The following is a 23,570-nucleotide window of genomic DNA, read 5'->3' as shown; positions in this document are numbered from 1 at the left end:
AGAGTATGCATGGAGGTAATGCTAAAAACAGGTAGAAGAACAATCCAAATACAATAATATTTAAAGGTTTTTGTAAAATAATTTGGCACATAAATGCATATTTTTTTGCAGCACTTACAAGACAAACCCTTGTACCTTTATGACTGAAACCAGTGGATCTTTTATTTTGGTGGAAAACTACAGTTTCTGTCAAAAACATGTTTGAGTAATGTGTTTCATTACAAGAGTTGTGTACATTTGTGCAGTGAAAATGTGTTGAACAGTTCGAGAAGGGAACCTTCCACCAGTTGATTTCTAATGGGAACCCCCCCGGACTGTGTTTTCTTTACTGTGGGGAATGCAGAATGAGATTTCTACCGCAGGGCACTCTAAAATGTTAGAACCAGCAGCCTTAGTGTATACAGTGTGGTTGTGCTTCGGGTGATCCTTGAAAGTGTACCAGCGCTAGGTCCTTTCTGATGCCATCCCCTCCACTCTCTCCCACTTGTGCACTTTCTGTACCGTCCTGTATAAACATTTACATTTCATCATTTAACAGACGATTTTATCCAAAGCGACTTACAAATGAGAACAACAGAAGCAGTCAGGTGTACAAGCGAACAACAACAGGATACAAGTGCTATAACAAGTCTCAGTTAGTCTAGTACAGAACACATAGCCAGGTTTTTTTTTTTTTTATATATATATATATGAAAGACAAGAAAAGAAGGAAAAGTGCTAGCATTAGTTGGTTAAGTTCTGGTGAAAAAGATGAGTCTTAAGATGTTTCTTGAAAATGAGTAAAGACTTAGCAGTTCGGATTGAGATTGGGAGGTGATTCCACCAGCTGGGTACAGTCCAGGAAAAGGACCGTGAGAGTGATTGTGAACTTCTTTGGGATGGCACCACAAGGCGTCGTTCACTTGCAGAGGGCAAACTTCTGGAGGGAACATAAGATTTAACCAGTTTGTTTAGGTATGTCCACAATGTTTGACAATAACTTTGATATTGTGAAATATATTTAACTGAAAACTGAATGCAAAATAAATCACACAATATTTTCACTTTACAGTTCAGTAACAGTGATGTTGGAAACAAAGTGGACAACACTATTCATTAAACACTTATTTAATGTATTCAGATGAAAATGTACAATATTAACAAATTATTCACAAGCAGTGTTTTCAGAGCACTAACATTACAGTGTAGTAAAATAAGTCAAATCAAATTCAGTACGTTTTTATTAAACGAAGCACAATCAAAACCTATCACAAAAGGTCAAAGCATCTCTAGCAGAAGTGACAGTGCAATGTAGCAGAAGAACAATTTCTTACCAATGTTTCAAGAACAAGCTGGATCCTTGATGACTCTACAAGGGGAAAGAAGAAATGGTTTACTGAAAAGTTCTTAAAAAGCAGGATTTCATTTTATACCATTTCTTTAACCCAATGGTTCTCAAACTTTTATATCAAGTACCACTTCAGAAAATATTTGTTATTAAATATTATGTTGCACCATAATGACCAACATTACATTTCAGCAGCGTAGTTGGCCAAACTATTCAGCTACAGGTCTACAGTTAAAAAATGAGGCAGTTTAATTCTAATAAGAATATTAATTGTTGTCAGACATTTTACCATGGTAAATACAGTTTGAACATTAACACTACAACTGTGCTTACATACACAGGTAAATGAAAAAAAAAAGTTTAAATTAAAATGTAATTTTAAATGTAATTATGTAACAAAAGTTACAAAACTGTACTGTACTTTCACTCTAACATACTTAAATGTGCAAAAAAAAAAAAACTTACTCAAAGATTAAGTTAAAATATATTAACATTAATTAGTTTAATTTAGTGATTCACCTGCATAACAACTAGAGGGGGCCTGACACTTTGAGAATGGCTTTAAACAATCCTTTCTTTTTTTTTCATTTTCATTAATTCATTAAAATTATATTATTTAAATACCGACATTTGCACTTATATGTTGCAGAAAACACTTTGAAACTATTATAAGAATACAAACATATATAACACACCTAATGCATGGGATTCATATCAGGAAAATATGGGAAAATCTCTAAAAGACAGACATTAACACATAACCTACCAGCAACACATTGGGTGAGCATCTAACTTGATCATCTGTGATAAAGCAATGCAAAAAAAGACACACGGGTATTTATTTATCTGCAGGTTACATGTCCTTTAAACTACCCATTTGTAAACTCTGGTAATACTTTACTATTTTCAAAAGATAATAAAGATAAAGTTAGCGATTTTCTTACCTCATTTTGCCAGGATGTTTTCAGGACCTCGCAGAACACCTGACCCTTCTTGTGTTCACAGTTTTTGTTCTCCATTGACATGTCACGACTCAAATTCGCTCAAAATAAATAAAAAATGTACAGGCAAATATCAAATAATTCGGGACCGACCGAGCAGTAAATTATAACGAGCAGCAGCTCACAGTTAGCCGCCTCACTCACAGAAAGACGACAATAACGGTCATATTTTTAAATGTAGAAAAGCGCGAACCGATTCATTGTCCAGTTTCCTGAATGACAGCCAGATTAACCAATCATGATAGAAGTAATAAAATAAAACTACCAATGGGAGTTGTTTCAGTGTGATAAAGCAGCGAAATGTATAGTTTTATTGTTGTTAATGATGATAATATTTAACATATACCTTTAGATTTTAGAATAGGTATCATGACTAAAATATTTTTAAATGCTATTAAAATAATAATTAATTTAAATAATTTAATATAAATAATTTAAAAGCTTGTTAACCTTTTTCTACCATTTAGCATTAAACATTTTTAACGTTGTTTCATTAAAACAACTGACCTTATTTCAACCATATTTCAATGTTGAAAGTTGGTCATGTGCTGGAAGTTTTTCAACAGTTCATCTTTAAACGTTGAATCAACGTTGTTTCAACGTTTAAACCACAACTGACCTTATTTCAACCATATTTCAACTTTGAAAGTTGGTCATGTGCTGGATGTTTTTCAACTATTCAGCTTTAAACGTTGAATCAACGTTGTTTCAACGTTGAAACCACAACTGACCTAATTTCAACCATATTTCAACGTTGAAGGTCGGTCATGTGCCGGCTGGGTGTGGAAAGTGCAGTTTGATGACAACATCGCATGTTGTTTACTTGATGTACTTACGCGCCGATAGCTAAGTTAACAACACAGAGATATTTGAAGCAGTTTTAGGCCGGGTTCACACCGCAAGCTGCAGCAGAGCAGAAGCAGCGCGTTAGCAGCAGGTAGGCAGAGCAGAAGCAGCGCGCGCCTATTTTACTTTCACACTGGCAGTGGAGGCAGCGCGCAACTGAACAGCTGATTTTGGTCAGAGTGTTCTATAATGGTTACGTTCGCATTGCTTTATTTCCCATTTAAAATACATTGAAATAAAAAGAATTGGCAAGCTTTTTTAATTAATAATTTCATTGTTACTTTTGTTGCATCTTTGTTTTCCTGTCTTTAGCACTATTCGGACAGGACTAGTTTTCTAAACTACGTTTGAGTTTCGATTCTTACCACCTGACGTCTGTGATTTTCATGTACCAATTCGGACGGGACTAACATCTCCGTGTTTTTTACAGAGGTGGGAGGGTCTGTTTTGTGCATCTGGGCATCACAGAGATCATGCGCTCTGTATGCGTGCATTTAATTCATTCAGAATGATTGCCTTAGTATTATTACACAATAAATACTAAATGGCTAGTATAGCAAAACGATGTTACCGTGTGGTTCCTTTAGTTTACATTATGTAACTGGGTACATAAATGAACGTGAGTAATCTTACCTGATGCTGATATTACAATAGCCGGTATTAACAGTTTACGCGATCTTGCTCTTGATTTTATTATTTGTATTTTTTTTTTTTTTTTATTTGCCGCTAAGCAATATCAAACATCCGCGCGGTAAGAGCATCTACAGTAATTCACGTTGGCCAAAACACACAAGGAAACGCGTTGTGAAATAAAATATCGCCGGCAATCACAGACATTCGCATTCGGACAGGATTAGTTTTCTCAGAGGATCACTGAGTTTGCCGAAAAACGGTAGGTAATTTGCTCTGGAATTTGCTCTGGCAGATTCGGACGGGATTAAAATCACCAAGTACGTCTGTGAAATGCAGATTTCTCTAACGACCCCCTGTAAAACTAGTCCCGTCCGAATAGGGCTTTTGTTTTCCGTGCAGTACGTGTTGTTGATAGAAGAAAGGCCATCGCGCTATATTTGTTATTAAGGAGACTAAAAAAGACGCAGACTTTGGCTTCATCCCATTAACCGACATAGGAGAGAACATGGTGCATATTACCATCTTGTCACTGGGTTTGTTTGCAATCAAATTTACCAAAGGACACCCTGAAAACCAATTTAATAAACGGTTTTAAATTATGTGTATTGTAAATGGTTCACAGCCTTGACTTGCTGCTCATCTTGAAATCAGCACTTGTTTATTATATATGCATGTATCACCTGCTTTTGTTATTTGTGTGCTTATGTTTAATTTAGAAATTGTAAATAAATGGTTCCAATTGAATCAATTTTGAATCAAATATTGAGTTGTTTGCTCGTGAGCCAGCGAAAGCGTCAAAAACACTAGGTATAAAATTAATTACCATCTGCAATAAGAGCCGATGCAACTTCATCCCATGCTTTTTCCTTCTCCTGCAAGTCTTTGTAAAGTACATTGTGTGGATCATAAAGAACTTGATATTTCTCAACTTCCACGATGAGACGAGAGTCGTCCATTAATGTCTTTCCAGGTGCACTCTGAAGACCACTGCCTGTGACACCACATGCTGTTGTTTATGATTGTCAGCACGACATCCGTTCTTCTGCCAATATATAGGCCTAGTTAAAACTCTGCAGACCCGGTACCTGGTCCGAAAATAGCATGCCAGATGTTTGTGTCTCATTTGCATATCCTTCCTTATATGGTATATGCCCAAAAATGGGTTCATTTGAAAGGTTAGAGTGTTTTCTTTACAAAGAATACCATTAATTGGGGTTTTATGATACATAAAGTAGTCAAATTAAGCTAAGAAATATATTTCCCCCCCCCATAAATTTCCATCTAACGATTGCGAATACGTTTTCGTAAGAATGTGTATTTAAAATATTTTTCACAAAACAGTCAAGTCATATATCACAAGAAAGCTCTCATTCTCAGGAATCTGATGATGTAGATCATTTTATTGTGTGACAATCACAGATCGAATGATCTTCAGAACAGAATCGCGATGTAAAATTTCTCACCTTATTATTTATACATTTTGCACCGCTTCAGTCAGCCGCAAACAGCCACGCATACCTATATACTCGATATAATCTTTTAGATTAGAATCTCTTCTTTCAAACAAGACCATTTTTACATTTCTGCGTGCTTCCATTGCTGAGATATAAAGCGTTTTGAACAAGTGCACAAAAGAGCTCCAAAGGCTGTATGATTGACAAGATCTCTAACTCATATAGATGGGTCTAAAAGCCTTTCTTCTGCTATAGACGTCTGATCTCTTTTGTGAAGCGCTATTTGTCCTGATAGCTGCCATTCACAAGTCGTTCCCTCCAATCGAAGGTGTGAATTCAGCACCAGCGGGGGTGACAGGAACTGGACAGCGACTGCCCACTCCTTTCCGCCGGAATGACGCAAACGAAGCGATGGGCTCTGGGAAACCGAGTTTTTGGCTGCTTCTAAACAAAGGCCACGCGAGGCGAAACTACAAGCGGCCGAATCTCTGGATTTATAATGCATAATATTCATAAAACAAGTTATGGGTGGCCACCTTCGCCGTAGAGAGGTCAGGACTCGCATCTGGTAAGCGTATACGCGTGCTACTCGCTTTCATACATTTGATTCTTTATTCTGAGGCTTGGAAGCTCCGCTAGCAATAAGCTAATATGTTTATTTTCATAACTGTGCAGTGTTCGACCGCATCTCAGTGAATGTACAGTAATCAGTACAGTACTGGGGGAATAAACATAAATTAGTTTGTTGACGCTCCGAAGTTCGCGTAGAAGCTTCGGGGAGCATGTTTACGCTGAATCAGAACCGAAACAAACAGACACGCTGATAAAAAAATCAAAATATTATATATGAATGAGACAGGCGAGGTCTCCCAATCTTTACACGATGCAGAAAAGACATAAATGAAACGATATGAAGCTGGAGATTGTGGATTCTATTTTAGATTTTGATAGACCAGATATTTTTTATAATTTTATGCATGTTGCTATTGTGTAATTTGACTTATTCTCTTTCAAAGACTGTTCAGAAAACCCACACACAAAAAAAGCACATTGTATTGAGATGGTTCATCATATGTGAAACAACATAAATAATACTATTTGTCACAAACAGCAGCTTTTTATGTAACTTCTGAGTGTTTTCTGTAAAATAATATACAGAGATCACATTATTCCATACTGCAAGTGTGCAAAAGATGACTTCATACTTATTTAGACAAAAATTTTATACAAAAACGGTATTATTCCTTCCTTCAGTTGGAATAGAATAACTTTTGCATAGATTAGGATAGAAAGAAATTTCTGTTTTCCTCTAATAGCTGACAAGTGGAACAAGCACAAGACATTGGTCTGAAGTTGCCAGCCCCTTCAATGCCTGAGTTATACCATTTCAAACTTCAGTTTACACAAATAAAATAAAAAAGCGCCTTGTTTTTTTCCCTATTTATTATAACACAGACAGCATATATTGTCATTTTTATCAATTTCAACAGTGTTTTATGTAATTTCAAAGGGTTTCCTTTGAAATTATACCAAACTTTCTGAGATTACACTGTAGCATTAGTATAGGCAGGCATTCAAAATTAGGTAGGAAAATGAAAAACGGAAATCCCCAAAATAGCATTTGTGCTTAAGAGGTTAAAACCATGGTTAATTTTCGTAAAGTTTCCATTTGGTATTCGCTCCAAATGACGACGACGTCCTCACTGCTTTTCCTCTCGTCGCTTCACTCCAGTCCAGCGGGAGGCGCTAAACACATACATTTGACAAACACCATTAAACCTCAGAGGAAGAAGTGTTTCACCGCGCTCTCTGTTGTTGTTATGTCAGTATGCTACCTAAACGTTTAGACATATTTCTTTAAAGAAAAAAAATATATATATTTATAGTTTTTGAATCAGTTCATAAATACCTGTAATATTTCTCGTCTTCACATTCGTGACTGAGTTTTGAAGCAAGCAGGAATATCTGGAGGAGTTTCTGAACTTAGATCTGCTGCTGTGAAGATGGAGTTTGTGAAAGAGGAGAGAGAAGAGAACACGAGTGAACCAGAAACCAGCACAATAAAACACGAGGAACTAGAAACCTGCACAATAAAACACGAGGAACCAGAAACCTGGAGAATAAAACACGAGGATCCAGAAACCAGCACAACAAAACACGAGGAACAAGAAACTTTGAGAATAAAACACGAGGATCCAGAAACCACCACAATAAAACACGAGGATCCAGAAACCAGCACAACAAAACACGAGGAACAAGTAACTTTGAGAATAAAACACGAGGATCCAGAAACCACCACAATAAAACACGAGGATCCAGAAACCAGCACAACAAAACACGAGGAACAAGAAACTTTGAGAATAAAACACGAGGATCCAGAAACCACCACAATAAAACACGAGGAACCAGAAACTTTGAGAATAAAACACGAGGAACCAGAAATAAAACACGAGGAACAAGGAGGTTGGTGTTTATTCTTCTTTCATCTTTAATGAATGTTTGTGGTACATTAGGTTTACAAAGCTTTTTTTTTCGGGGTATTTTTGAGCCCTTGAAAATTTCTGTGTAGACATTTGTGTGTGTGTGTGTGTGTGTGTGTATATATATATATATATATATATATATATGTGTGTACTCACACACATATTAATATCACTGTAATCGGCACAATCTGTGTAACAATAATATGCTGTGCAGCATGGATGTACCTTACATGTTTGTGTTTTTGAAAAAAAAAAAACGTTTATTTATGGTTTCTGAAAAAAAATATTTTTTTATGTCACTCATAATAAGGCCATGATACACATATAGAACATTTGTTCACAAAACATAATAATATTATGATCTCATGATAAATGTTATTTTGAATAATGTGTATTACCAGACAGTTGAACAGTATTTTTTCTACTATCAAATGTGCAGCAGCTACTGTTTGGTTACCCACATTCTTCAAAATATCTTTTTTCTTTTGTGTTCACCGCAAGAAAGATATTAAAGGGTTAGTTCACCCAAAAATGAAAATTAGACCATGTTTTACTCACTCTCAAGAATCCTTAAGGTGTATATCAGTGGTTCCCAACGGCGCAGGGGTCGCGAGATGATTTCGATATAGGCTTTATATATTTTTGTTTCAAGTAATTTAACTCTTTCGCATCGCACGTACGATCACACCGGTGTGATCAGTCTAGGCTAGTCCCTGGAGTGTAACTGTTACGACCACACCGGTCAGTGCATGACGTGAAATTCAAATGTGCTCTCGCGAGTTGGCTGGCGCTGAGCCAGAGACAAGTGCGCTCAGAGCTGTCATCACAACTTTTCAGTGTTTTCAACCACATAATGTTTATTTTAGGTTTCAGACATATAAGTACTAGAAAAAACAATACATTTAGAGTTTGTAAAATACACACTGATGTCAAAGGAAGAGGCAATAATAATCTTTTTCATTATAATTAGACACATTTTATTCATATCAGATACACATTGTGTAAGTAACTTTAAAGTTTACTCCATTATTCTCCCAGTTCACCAGCCACTTACTTTTATGTATTTCGGGAGAAGTGGATGAATTCACGTGTTGTAAATCCAACAGATCTGATTCTCTGAACTGCGTCTGCGGCACAAACTAAGATGGCGGCGCCCATCGCGCATACAGCTCAACTAACGCGATCGTTATAAAGGTGTTTAAACAACAAAACACTTCCACATATTTGACAATCGGAATATCAGCTATTTCATGCCATATCTAACAAATTTGTTAATATTTTGAATAAAAAAGGAAAAATGACAAAAGCAGATCATTCATTCAGCTCTGTTGTTGCTGCGGTATGTCACGTGACAAGCAATGACGCGTCACCATGGAAAGCATAAAGTGACACATCTAACGGATTAGCATGAGTGTGTGTGTGTGTGTGTGTGTGTGTGTGTGTGTGTGTGTGCGCATGTGCGTGCGTGCGTGCGTGTGTGTGCGCGCGCACGCGTGTGAGCAGCTCAGACTTACACGACTGGTTCCTGATGGCAGAATAATGAACGAGTTCCTGGCTCTTCCAAGCGTTAGAATTGGAGTAGGAGGGTGTTTTTGTCCAATAGTCAAAAAAAAAAAAGCATGCGCATCTGTAATAAAATGCCTCACATGCAAAGCCGGATTATCCATAAGGGCACTTGGGCCAGTGCCCAGGGGCACCAACCATTCACAACAACTAGGGAGGCACCACATGACACAAGCTTTAAAATTATTTTTCGTAAATTGTTGTTTTATTAACTTGAAATTCTTGAAAGACCATACATAACTTGTTTATGAACACTAACTCAACAACAATAATAATAATAAATTATAAATACATAAAGATTACTTGACCACTATCAGTCCCCCCCTTCCGTCCCCAATCTGTCAAATTTGAGTTGGTCCACAACAAGTATGCGCAAATGTGTCATTTTTTAACGGTTACAGAAAATGAATCAAAATGGACAGACGTCAATTGAGGGGTTTTGCAAAAAGAAAGTTAAAGAAAGACAAGGACGCTAAACGTTTAGCTACAATAGTGTTTTTTTCTTTTTAATATGCGCGGAGGGGCAGGCATGTTGATATTCGAATACATTGCATGATATTCGATATCCATTCGAATTAGCCCTAGTATACTTATACATTTTGTATTTTAATAGCGTTTCGGCCACATGGATCCCGCATTTTGGGAAAATTGAAACCGATATTTTTTGAAACCAGGGACCTGTTCTTCGTACGTTGCTAACTCAGTTAGCTGGATTTGAATGTTGACGATTTGGCGTGATCTTGGATCATTTGTTTCTTCGAAGCTCATCCCGGAGCTGCTGTCATAGCAACAGGTCCGTAAGCTTAAACCTGCTCGGGAGCAGCTTATTTCATGTAAACAGGATTAGATCGCTTCTTTTCAACCAGAACTGATACTCAAAATATGTCTGCTACCACTGCTACTTTATTACAAGAGTATGGTACTGATCCAGGGACAATAATTTAAAATAATAATCATAAAAAAAATATTTAAAAATAATATAAAAATGCTGTGTAGTCGATAACAGCCTACTATAGACACAGCTAGTTTTACTCACTGAAATATTTATTTGTCACAAAGTTATTACTTCATAATTGTATTAGAGTTTTACACACATGCTATACAGATAATAGAGTCATGCATTATTTTGAGTGATGACTATTATTATAAGAGCTTGATGGAGTGCAGGAGATGCAGATAACATGATATTGACCCTTAAGAAACTTTCATTAATGCTGTCACGTAACAAATCTGTCCAAATATACAATGAAATGAATAGACAATTTCTACACTGAAATAAAAATGTAAAGACTGCACAACTTTTATAAATTGCGAATCTAAATAATTGGGAATCATGAAAAAAATTCTAATAAAACAAAAACATGTATCTATTATCTGTTTCATCTATTATAAGATTTATGTAGTTTTGTTTGCTTGGCTGTTTCCTTATAAAAGTCCAGAAATTTGTCAAGTTTTTCGTCGGGTGTCATTTTAAATTCTATGACGTCATTACATTGCCGTCTTGCCACCAGCCAATCGCTGCACTGCTGATCATGGTTTCGAGTATCGATACATATCCCCTTTTAAGACAACGCATGAACGCGCAATTACCTCAGATAACTCAATCCAGCGATACTAATCATACACAACAGGTGTGTTCGAAGAACCCAATTAGCCGGATCATGATTAGCACGGTGATATCATCTTGGATGTGTCATTTGATCTCGGATGTAATAAGCGACGTACGAAGAACGGGCCCCAGGTCCCGAAGTGCATAAATTAGAAAATGCAGCCTTTGCATTTATGTGTGGACAGTGAAGCTGTATATTTTCTGAAATGATAACGTCATCAACCCACGTCTCGCCCCTAGTCAGTCACTGCATCATGTAACGGCAACAAAAAACATGATCAAGCACTGAACGATTGTCTTTTTATTAACACTGATTAATAAATGTATTGTTCCACACAAGGTTTATGTGCCTAGTCCTAGTTAAATTCTTCTCCGTTTTAATTGTATTTCTGTGGCAGAATTACAGTGCCACATGCTGGTCTGGCATGTATACTACATTGTTTTGTGGTTTCGCATGGATGCAGATATTTCTTGAGACAAGAAAAAAAAAGTCTGATTAGGCTCTGATCAGGGATCTGATTCACACGCACTCACTCACACTCACTCTCTATCTCAGCTAGGTACATTTTGATGTTTGTTTTGAGATCACAGCTGAAAAAGTCTGTTCTTATTTATGATTTTGTTTACATTTTTTAAAATATAAATTGTAAACATTGTAGGGCTGGGCGATATGGCTTAAAAAAAATCTCAGATTTTTTTCACACCAAACCGATTTTCGATTTTAATCGATTTTTTTTCTATTTAAAAACAAACTACAACCGACAAAGAAATTGCTCAAAACAAATGTACACTTGCCGCTGGGTTCAGCGTTGCCCTTCAGATACAAGGCGATTTGCGCTGCGCTATGGCGTAGGCAGTTTTAACCCTCTCCGGCTTAAATTAAGTTTTAGTAACAAGTATAATAATTAAAACATGTATCTGGAGTAATAAGGTAGTTAGTTTTTTAACTGTTGCAAATAGGGATGTCAAATTTCGATTATTTCCATGATCGATCGTCGTTTAAATTAACGATCAATTAATCGATTAATCGTTAACCATAATACTGCAAAATGCGTCTATTGCAGGCACGCAGTCAGCGGTATGACAGGATGTGCAAAAGCCACACACAAAACGCTTTCTCACTTGAATTAAAGAGGTTTTAGTCTGAATAAAATGCTAGTAACAGGATTATAAAATGAATAGATGCGATTATGATCATTTGATAAAATGAAGAGAGCTCGCCATACTTTTGAGGTCATTTTGCTTTGTTGACCGTTTCCAATCCCGCACAGAGAACGCTGAACGCGCCTCTTGAAATGGTTTTGTGGTGCTCGTTGTTGTATTTTAAAGCACAATTGCAATGTTTTCAACTGACATTATTGTATTTAAAATAAAATTATCCGAAATGTGGATCGCGTGTGACTGCGCTGCACATTAAGTGAACTACATCGGCGCTGCTGCACTATACTACGGTCTATTTAAACTGACCAGTGTAACCTTTTAAATGTTTAGTTGACTATTTTATTTTGATAATGAACAGGCTGCGATGTAAGTTTGAATCGCTAGAATATACGTGTGCAGCAGGCTCCGGCGCGATCGAAACAGCTGAGGCAGAAGAAAAATATATATATTTTCCGCAAAAGTGTTTACTTTCATTTGTGCACACTCACAATAAAAACAGAAGATTTGTGCTCTTGTAAAATAAAGCAAACAAACAGAATGCGTTGTCATCCTTTTTTTTTATTTTTTTTGGTGAACTTATGGAGCGCCCACACTTCTGTTTTAAATCCGTTAATCTTAATTATTTAAGTCGGATCTATTTCGCATAGCCTATTTAAAAAAAAAAAAAAAAAAACATGAAAACAAATTGTTATTTTTATGTTGGGCCTATTACTTAGTAGGCTATAAATTTTCCTTAAAGCATCCCATTTTGTCCCAGGGCTTAGAACCTGTGCCCTAGTCAGGTCCATGCAGAAACTTGTGAACGATGCTCGGCGTCACCGTTTAGTGACAGCAGTGAATGCTCCAGGAATGTGTCGGTCACAGCACCTATTAATCGCTGTTTTGAATCCAGCAATTATTTATTTAGAAATTGTAAGATCTGATTATGACAAGTGTGGTATAAAAGCTTTGTTTATTAGAGGAATAATAGGTTAACTGGAAAATGTTAGATCGCGACCATGCTTTTGGACCCCATAGTCTTCATTTACGCGGCTTTGTTCTGGTTTGCCGGTTGGTCACGAATTTCCACAAATTCAGTATATTTAGGCATTGTTTCTTTTCCTAAATCTTCATAGTCTAACCCTCTAATTTCCCAGGTTTATTTTATTATCTTTCGCTTTTAATAACTGTTTTCGCATCTCTTACTGTGGTAAACATGGGAAGGGAAATTAAAGATTTCATGAATTAAGAATTCGTTCGATTTATTAATTTGTTCCCTTATTTCACTTAAATCATGGGTTATTTAGGGAACAAAATTAATGAAACATGGACAATTGCCACATTTATAATTCGTAGGAATGAATTAACAAGTTGTAGGAATGAATAGACTACCTGTCCTGTCACTGTGTCCCGCAGCCCTGCAAAGCGCACGATATAAAACAGTTATCTGATGAAATGATTAGTAACTACATTTCTATTGCTTTTAATGTTGAAGAACTTTTTATGTTGTTTCTATTTTAATGTACTTTAAAGTTTAAATCACATTAAAAGCTTAATTTGTACATTGTGAATGAATGATGATGCTTTTATATATCGTCACCGTCACTCACAGCCGCTCGCACGTGTTGAGTGCGCATGAGCCGCACGCAGCCCAACATTGAATCGGTTAACCGACCACCGACAGCCTTAATCGATTGCATCTCTTATCGACAATTAATCGATCATCGATTAATCGTTGACATCCCTAGTTGCAAATCAACAACGCCTACCTTGAGAGGGTTAAAAACTTTTAGCGGGAGCTCTTTCATGGTCTGTTGTTCCTCCTTTCGGTCAACAGCAAACATGTATCTGTCCCGTTGTAAGAAGCAAGCGATAGCGCTAGTCCTGCTGATGAGAATTAAGAGAGAAGCAAGGAAGAATAGGCTGTGGGTACGACCTCAAACTTGTATCATACAGCTCAGGAAAATCTGACACACGCAGTACTAGCCGTTCATCCATTTTGATTTCCGTGCTTGTTTGATCCCCCGATTCTATTGGTCGCACTGGTAATCGTCACAGAGCGCAGCAGCAAAAGTTGAACTATTTTGAACTTTGACCGCTGCGCTTGCTCTTTGGTCGACGCAGCAACAAAACGTCCTTGCGCGGCGCAAGCCATTGAGATGAATGAGTTTTATAGTGCAGCAGCGCGCATACCACATCCTGTGTGTAACGCCCATAAGGGGAGAGCCGGTGGTGGAAGTTAAAGAGAAAAACTATTTTCATTAAAAACAAATCGCCCTTAACGTCAAATTCGAGTTAATCGATAAAATCGATTTATTGCCCAGCCCTAAAACATTGTATATCTGTTTGGCTTGATATTTTATATTAATTTATTTTTGTTCTCGGGTGGGTAATTTGCAGGAGTTGCAATCCTTCTTTTGTAATGTTGTATTAAGAGGACAAAACTAAGGCCAAATGGCCTTTACTATTTAAGTTTGTATTCATAGTTATACATGTTTTACAGTAAGTTGACTTAACTGTACAGTATTGTCATATAATTGTTGGGACTGGCACTTATAATCACTAAATTGGTAAAAATGGGAATAAAAAAATTATTTTTGTTTTTTAGAAATAAAAGCCAAATGCTTGATCATTTTACAGCCACATAATTTTCGTTATATTTGTTTAGGTTGTTTAAAAACACACATCTATCCGATTAATCGATCAATTAAGTGCTAGATTAATTGATTACAAAAAGAATAAATAGCTGCAGCCCTAAAATTATCCATTACAAAAAAATAATACATCACCAGAGATCAGCGATTAATTTATTGAAGAGCCTACATAAGCTAAAGATAATAGGTTTATATATATATGTATGTATGTATATATATATATATATATATATATATATATATATATATATATATATATATATATATATATATATATATATATATATAATATTATATAAACATTTATATAATTTTTCATTTTTATTTTGTTATGCCAATTAGGGGTGGGCAATATGGAAAAAATATATCACAGTTTCTTTTAGAAATATCATGATTTTTATCACAATTCTGTCATGTTGGTTTTACTATTTTGCAAGTTGTCTGAGCATTACAGCCAAACTAATTTCCCTATTATAAAGACAAACCCTTTCAAGGTATCAAAAAAGTAAACATTTTTTTTTAGCAAATATTTAGGCCAAATAGAGTGAAGATAAAAATCTTTGTTCTTATTTTTTTAAGAACAAAGATAAAAGAATGACAAAGATACACATTACAACTACACATGATATACAAAGAGTAGTTAGTTTCTTTTTTAAATATACAAATAAAACAAACTGTGCTTTATTTTCTGGTACAATAGGTGTATTTAGCAGGAGCATTCAAGAAATTGAATGAACAAATATAAAAATAAAACACTATATGGACTGATTCCTTTAAAAACTTTATTAAATTTCTACAGTCAAGAGCAGTGAAATATTTTTCTTTGTTTTATTGTTTTATCAACGTTAAATACTTCACCCAACAATACATTTCTGTCTGCTGTCTGTCAGTTCTGTCACAGTGTTTTGTTTTTTATACCACCATTTACTCACGCAAAAGTGGTTTTAAACCTGAATGGGGTTCTTTCTTCTTCTGAAAATAAATGCTATTTTGAGGAACGCAGAAAACCAAACAGTTGCTGGTCCACAGCGACTTCCATAGTTTTTTTGCTACTATCAAATTCAGTGTCGACCAGCAACTGTTTGGTCACCCGGATTCTTCAAAATATTTTATTTTGTGTTCAGCACAAGAAATAAATTAATACAGATTTGGGACAACGTGACAATGAGTAAATAATGACAAATGAAATTTTGGGGTGATCTGTCCCTTTAATGACAGTCGCATGTTTAATAGGCCTACTGTCCCTTTAAGACCTGCAACCATCTAATATACAGGCACGTATACGTTTTTCTGTTTATTTTATTTTCATTTTAGGCATGACCAACTGGGTCTACATGTAAACCTTGTGTGTTTTGACAGTATTAGCGCAAAAGATAACTTGGTTCAATAATATGATATGATAGTTAAAAATAGTTAAACTTTTGCCGCTGCGCTCTGTGATGATTACCAGTGCGACCAATAGAATCGGGGGATCTGTCGCATGTTTAATAGGCCTGTTTTGAAAAATGTAAACACGATGCCAGTGTGCATTTTCAGTACGCATTCAGTTCTGTTCGCGAGAGTCACAATAGCAAACTACTGACTTTAAGTCATTGGGATTGGGGTCGCTTTGAAAATATTGATAAAATCGTCCTTAAAGTTGTCCAAATGAAGTTCATAGCAATCCATATTACTAATAAAAAAATTGTTATATTTACAGAAGAAATTTTATAGAATTATAGAAGGAGGTAGTGCACGGCCTAAGCTTTTGTTCTTAATGGCATTTTTCTTCCTTGCATTATTTTTACTTTTATGCTTTAAGTAGTTTTGATACCAGTACTTTTACTTGAGTAAAAAGCTTGAGTTCATACTTCAACTTCTACAAAAGTCTTTTTAAACCCATACTTCTACCTGAGTAATGAATGTGAATACTTTTGACACCAGTGGCCACTTCTACCCATCAAGATCCATCAGGAGTTTTTGTAAACTTTGCAAAATGAAAACCCACTATTAAATTTACGTAATGATTTTATTATTATTATTATTGGTATGTGTGATGTCCCACCACTATAAATGCTGAATAACATGTGTAAGCTTATGCCATATGTTCTCCAGTAGTAGCATCATCTTCACCAAATCCTGCTGCTGAGGATGAACCTTTGTCCACAAACCCTGCTGCCTGTGATGACTGCAATTGTAAATGGCTGAAAAATCATAAATACAACCACTAGTAATATGATTAATTGGCTTATCACTTTTGACTAACAGGTGGCGCTGTAATCAAATCATTTTGGTGTGTTCTGTGTGAGATGACAATAACACAAAGTTTGGTGTCAATATGCTACAGCATTGCAGAGATACAGCCTGAAGTGTCATTTTGGCATCATGCCTCAAATTCCTCGCTGTGATATGCGAAAAAGGTTTTTTCTATCGACACAATATCCATAACATTTTGTCAGCACAGTCTGAAGATCATCTGATTCAGATTTGGTGAAAATCGGACCAATGGTTGATGAGGAGTTTTTGCAATAGGCTAATGCAATAAAAAGTTATTAGCATTTTTATAAATGTAATTATTAATGGTTAATGAATGGTTTATTAATCCAACAATAGGTGGCGCTGTTACCAAATTAATGTGGCATGGTCAGTGTGAGGTGATAATGGCACATACATAGTTTGGTGCAAATATGTCAAATGGATGCAGAGATAAAGCCTCAGATGAATTTTGGCATCTTTCCATCAAATTTGTTGTTGCGCTAAATGAAAACTCTTTCTTATATATCGACACATAACTTTTGGCCAGTGCGGTCTGAAGATGATCAGAGTCAAAATCTGTCACTAACGGTCTAGGAGAAATTTGAAAAAGTAGTTATTTTTTTCTTTCTCTCTCTTTTGGCATTATTGGTATCGATGCTCTCAACATGACCCAAAGAATAAAGGGAGACTACTTTCATTTCAATATTCTAAATTATCCAAAAGTTATTAGCATTTTTTTTATATTTTATAATAACTTTTGACAACAAAGTGGCGCTGCCATCAAACTTTTTGAGTACAATAAGGGCATGGAGCCAAACATTTTGTAATTATTTCCCTAACAATTCAATAATGCGTTAAAAAATACAGCATTTTAAAACAATTCAAAATGGTCTATGCCTCAAATGGCTGACATGGGAAAATTGGATATTGTTCGACTCGACATGATGCACTGAATCTAAAGAGACCAGTTTTGTGATTATTGGCCAAACCATTCAGAAGTTAAATGGAAAAATATGCATTTTTAATATCTCCGGACCACTAGGTGGTGCCGCGTTGAAGCACTGCAGGTAGTCTCAGGTTGTCATAACACACATCAAGTTTGGTTTCAATACGCCAAACTGTTGTCGAGATATAGCCTCACATGCATTTTTGCGTGCTTTTCGTCAAATTTGTTCACGTGTTTATTCGAGAACGGTTGGACGAATCAACTTGTATTCCATAACTTTTTGCCAGAATGGTCTGAAGACGATCTCAGCCAATTTTCATGAAAACTAACCAGACTAATTAACCATCTAGGACGTGTTTGAAAAAGTATGTTTTTCATACAATTGAAAATATATATAAAAAAAACTAAACCTTGCCATTTTTTTATTTTACTTGGCATGGGCCAAGGATTCAGAGGTAAAAATAATTTCCATTTTCTGGCTTACGGTTCAAAAGTTATTAACAAAAACACTAGAATATTAATTCAAATGTGTTGTTGTTGGTGGGGAAATTATTACCAACATTAAAAAACATTTAATATCGTCAATAGTCAAAATAATTTCTCAGGATTTTGAACACAGCTACCTGAAAGTGGTGCACGTGCTTCATCATGGGCTTTTTTATTTTTATTTTCTCTGCGCGGGACTGCGCCGATGTATTTGGCCAGATATAGCCTAGTTGTATATTATGTTGACAATTTGTATTCAGCTGCAAACAGGAGGTGAGAGTGGGTGAGTGCGCAGATGCGGAAATGGCGTGTCCCGTTTACTGCAAACGGCGTTCATCATAAAATGCATTTTTTCATATAGAGAAAAAGTCCTTCTGAGGAATTATGCATAGTTTCACGACTTTACAACACTGTATGGATAACACAAAATAAAAAAAAAAGTGTCACACATCTGATCTCACTCTGTGTGAGGGAAGGGAGGGGGAGGTCTGGGGTGGTTGAGGGTCTGCCTGACAGACACAGAGAGAGAGAGCGAGTTAACGTCACTTTAATCATCGCAGTATCATTAATCATCAGACACACGTGCTCCGATACATGCTGCTCTCGCTTGAAGAGAGTGCGCACTCAAACTGTGTCCTGTGTACTCACAACTCTCTATGCTCATGCGCTAGATATTCATTCTTTTCGCTTCACATCTTTTACCGTGTGCAGTGTGAATGCTCTGATCCATTAACATGGGCTTGCATAACAGATAGAGCTTGTAAACCTGGCCTTGCATAGGCATATCCCTAATCTGTCCTGTTCTCGCACTCCATTTAAGTGCACCTCATTCTAACTGGTTCAGATGGCGACACGAAACGTACAGTGTGTAATACCAATCATGGCCACCACCAGATGGAGCTATAGGATTACTTTTAAATATTTGTTGTAGAAACGTGTATAGAGCATTTAAATCATCAAAAGTGTTGGCAACAATTTATAATGAGCTCTCTTTGGTTTACATTAATGCGTTACCTAATATTAAGTAACAATGAACAATCTATTATTCATCGGGGCTGGATGATTAATCGAAAAGTACTCGAAACCGAAATTCAGAACCTCTTACCGACTTAATTTGACCATGTCGGTTATTTAGTTTTTTTAATCCTGTTAATACTTCCCTCTAAAAAAAACATACTAGCGTGTGTCTAGCCACATGACTCTGCCCCGTCCAGTCAGTGGCATAAAAGCAAAACACGGAGGTGAACGCCGGTTCAACACAGTGATGGCACGCAAGCGGTTGAGCCTTGTGTCTTCACTAAACTTTGTCAGTTGTATTTGTTTTATGGTTTGGACATTCAAGCGATTAGACAGTCGGATGCGTATTATCATTTCAAGCTCCCATGTTCGCGCAGCTGCATTGTGGCATGAACACTCATATAAACAGCTGTGAAGATCGTGCGCACAGAGGAACACAGAAACTAGTTGTCAGCGATGTTCTGTTATTTATTACTAAAGTAGCTTAGAATCTCAAAACGTATTATAGCATATTTTTCTACTTTTGGAAGCTATTTACAACCCACAGCTTCACAAAAACATAGAGCCAGTATGACTAATTCACACACGCAATCACTCGTACTGGTACTTGAGCCAATTTATCTTTATTTGATCTTTATTTATCTTTATTTATCAAACACCATTTATTCGGATCATTTTCAAATATTACTGTTATTGTGTCATGAAATGTAATTTTAAAAGTTTTTCAGGCGAGGATGTAGTTGTTTAAAACTCAAATCTGTTGTTTTCTTTATAAAGACAGCTATTTCGTTTTATTGTAAATATACAATAAGGAAAATTGCAGTAGCCAAGACGAGCTGACTGAAGTTATCAAGTACGCTGCTGTTTATAGATTTACCGGACTTGCGTCGTCGCGGACATCACACTCCCGAGACGAATGCACAGAGTCTGAACTAACTACCGATGATGCACGTCCAAAATCAGCGTACTTTTTTTTTTAATCAGCGGTACTTTTGTATTGAGAAACGCGCGCGGACCTACATCACCAGTCATTTGCCTAATCTTCCCGGTACTTTACACCACGGTGGAAACGCAGAAAGCAACAGGTCTGGGGGGAAGAAAGTTCCTGGGAAAAAAAAAGTTCCTGGGAAAAATGTTCCGGGTAATTTCGGTGGAAACGCGGCAATTGAGAATACCACTATATATTGTTGCAACACCTCCGCCACGACCAGTCTGACGGGGCTCATGCTTATAACAGTAGTTTGGTGGACTCATTTAGACCAAAATAATCATTTGGTTTTTGCCAGGTTTCAGTCAAGCAGAGTACATCAAAACTATTATCTGTGGTCATTTCATTTACATTAACTGCTTTGGGTGTGAGTGATCTAATATTTATGAGCCCAAGCTTTAAAAATAGTTTTTGTTCATTTACTTTACATGTTTCTGGTTTAATCACGATAAGATTTTTCCTAGATCCTACATTATATTTATATTTTGACCTCACTATACTGGGAACAGACACAGTCTTAATAGTTTTTACAGCGCAAGTACTTTTATTATTTAAGAGGGTGGAAAAAAAGTCATCATAATAGTTATCTGAGAATTGTCTTACTAGTCACATGGAGCGAAGTGTCCTGGAGATGTTGTCAGAGAGAAGCTCCGCTCCGCCTCTGCTGGGGTGCAGACCATCAGGGCGAAACAGCCTAGGACGCTCCCAGAAAAGATTCCAGTTATTAACAAATAGCAGTTTCTGTTCTTTACACCATGACCACAACCATTCATTTAAAGCAAAAAGTCTACTGAACCTTTCGTGTCCTCGTCGATACGTGGGCAGTTGTCCTGACACGATGATCGTCGCCGCGGGCGTCATGATGCGAACAGTCTCGATCAGGCTCCTGAAGTCCCTATTCAGCGTCTCCGTCTGCCGCAGTGTGGTGTCGATAACCCCGGCGTGAAGCATGACCGCTCTGGGGCTCTCGTCGGCCTTCAGGATCGCGGGTATCTGTGCAGAAACATCAAGAACACGACCACCAGGCAAACAATGAGTGTGCACTTTACCTTCGGCTAACGTATTCTATTGGCTGTGGACATCTGTTTGCAAGTTTGCTTCGCATATCCCAAAACAGAATCCACATCCTTGTCCTTACCGCCAAGCATCATGTCATGGAGAGCAGTTTTTTTTTCGCGCTTAGAGGCAACTAAGCCAGCTACTATTGTGCCATACTTCTGTGGACTTTTTGGCATAAGCCTTTTTATCCTCCAGGTTGCCTTCCTTTTATCCTCCAGGTTGCCTTCCTTCTAGAAAAATCAGTTTTGTACCCAGAACTGGTAGACAAAACAGGTGTTGCATTTAGCTGACACTGTATTTTAACCGGATTAGATTCCTGATTAGCAGGTGTTGCAGCCCCTGTGTGATTAGGTGGATTGTTATTGATGCTTGAGGCTTTCTTCACTTCTGCTAACACCATTTTCCTGTTGCGATCCTTTTCTCTCTCTCGTCTTTTCTTTTGTGCAGACATCCTAGCTCTCTGTTCACGCTTCTTGTTCTTAAAGTATTCCCTTCTTGCAGCTATTTTTTCCAGTTTACTCCTAGTTTGAGGCTTTCTTGACATGACACCTTGTGTTTCCTCACCCCTTTGAAGATTCTCTTTCTGGCGTTCTCTATACCTTCTCATCCTTTCACAGGCTTGTGCTTTCTGGATTTCCTTCTTGTCATCTGATAGATTCTTCCTGTACTCCCTCAATCTTTGTTGCTCTGCCAATCTTATGTAGTGCATACAATTCAGGATTCTGTTTTAACTTATCCCGGTACCTCCGCATTCCAGCAGCAGCTTTACTTGTTCTTGAAACCACATCTGGACCATTCTCATTTCTTGGTAGGTTTCTCTCTCTTCCAGGACGCTCCATAGAGGGAAGCCTCAACTTGAGGAGACCTGCCATAATTTCTGAAAAAAATAAAGAAAAGCCATTTATATACAGTACAGACCAAAAGTTTGGAAACATTACTATTTTTAATGTTTTTGAAAGAAGTTTCTTCTGCTCATCAAGCCTGCATTTATTTGATAAAAAATACAGAAAAAAATTTAATATTGTGATATATTATTACAATTTAAAATATTTGTTTTTAAATTTATTATACTTTAAATCATCATTTATTTCTGTGATGCAAAGCTGAATTTTTAGGATCATTATCACATGAGCCTTTAGAAATTATTATAATATGATGATTCATTATCAAAGTTGGAAACAGTTCTGAACATGTGATACTTTTTTTAGGATACCTTGATGAATAAAAAGTAAAAAAAAAAAAAAATTACACTACTGGTCAGTAATTTGTGGTCAGTAATTTTTTTTCTTTATTGTTTAAAAATAAAAAAAATCAATACTTTTATTCAGCAAGGATGAGTTAAATTGCTAAAAAGTGATAGTAATGTATTGTTAGAATATATATTATTAGAAATTTTATTTTTATTTTGAATAAATGCAGTTCTTTTTAACCTTTTATTGATCAAATATATTAGACAGCAGAACTGTTTCCAACACTCATAATAAATCAGAATATTAGAATGATTTCTAAATTATCATGTGATAGACTGGATGTTACATGTGACACTGAAGGCTGGAGTAATGATGCTGAAAATTCAGCTTTGCATCACAGGAATATTTTTTTTTAAAGTATATTCAAATAGAAAACTATTATTTTAAGTTGTAATAATATTTCACAATATTTCTGTTTTTTTCTGTGTTTTTGATCAAATAAATGCAGGCTTTATGAACAGAAAAAGCTTGTTTCAAAAACATTAAAAATAGTAATGTCTCCATACCTTTTGTCTGTACTGTATATATATATATATATATGTATATGTATGTATGTGTATATATATATATATAGTTATGACTAATTATTTTTAGACACTTTACATTTATGATTGTTTAATTATATGATCTGAACACCACAGCAAACTTAATTTACAGAATAGCTGTTTCATTTATTGAATATACTTCTTAAAATTAAGAAACTGAAATATGAATGATGACTGTTGGTCTCCACGTTCATGTCAATTACAAGATAAGGATATCATCTTCTCTATGATAGGCTGCAATTTACATTTAAAGAATATGATACTGCATGAATGGTGGCCTACATAGTATTTGGAAACGTTTTTTGATTTCATATTAGGCCTGCCTTTTAAAATA

General features: G+C 36.2%; 1 protein-coding gene across 1 annotated transcript in view; it reads left to right on the top strand.

Moving 5' to 3' along the window:
• The first annotated feature begins 7,027 nt into the window (after positions 1–7,027).
• LOC113047427 (zinc finger protein 271-like) overlaps positions 7,028–23,570 on the top strand; it is a 31,215-nt gene continuing 14,672 nt past the window's right edge. Inside the window, exon 1 of the mRNA XM_026208776.1 lies at positions 7,028–7,724. Coding sequence (XP_026064561.1) covers positions 7,265–7,724 — 460 coding nt within the window. The 5' untranslated portion in view covers positions 7,028–7,264. The remainder of the gene's footprint in view (positions 7,725–23,570) is intronic.

This window comes from Carassius auratus, chromosome 28, assembly GCF_003368295.1.
Source record: "Carassius auratus strain Wakin chromosome 28, ASM336829v1, whole genome shotgun sequence".
In the NCBI taxonomy this organism is placed as follows: Eukaryota; Metazoa; Chordata; class Actinopteri; order Cypriniformes; family Cyprinidae; genus Carassius; species Carassius auratus.
Note: the sequence above shows the minus strand (reverse complement) of the source record. Positions and strands in the feature narration are given on the sequence as shown.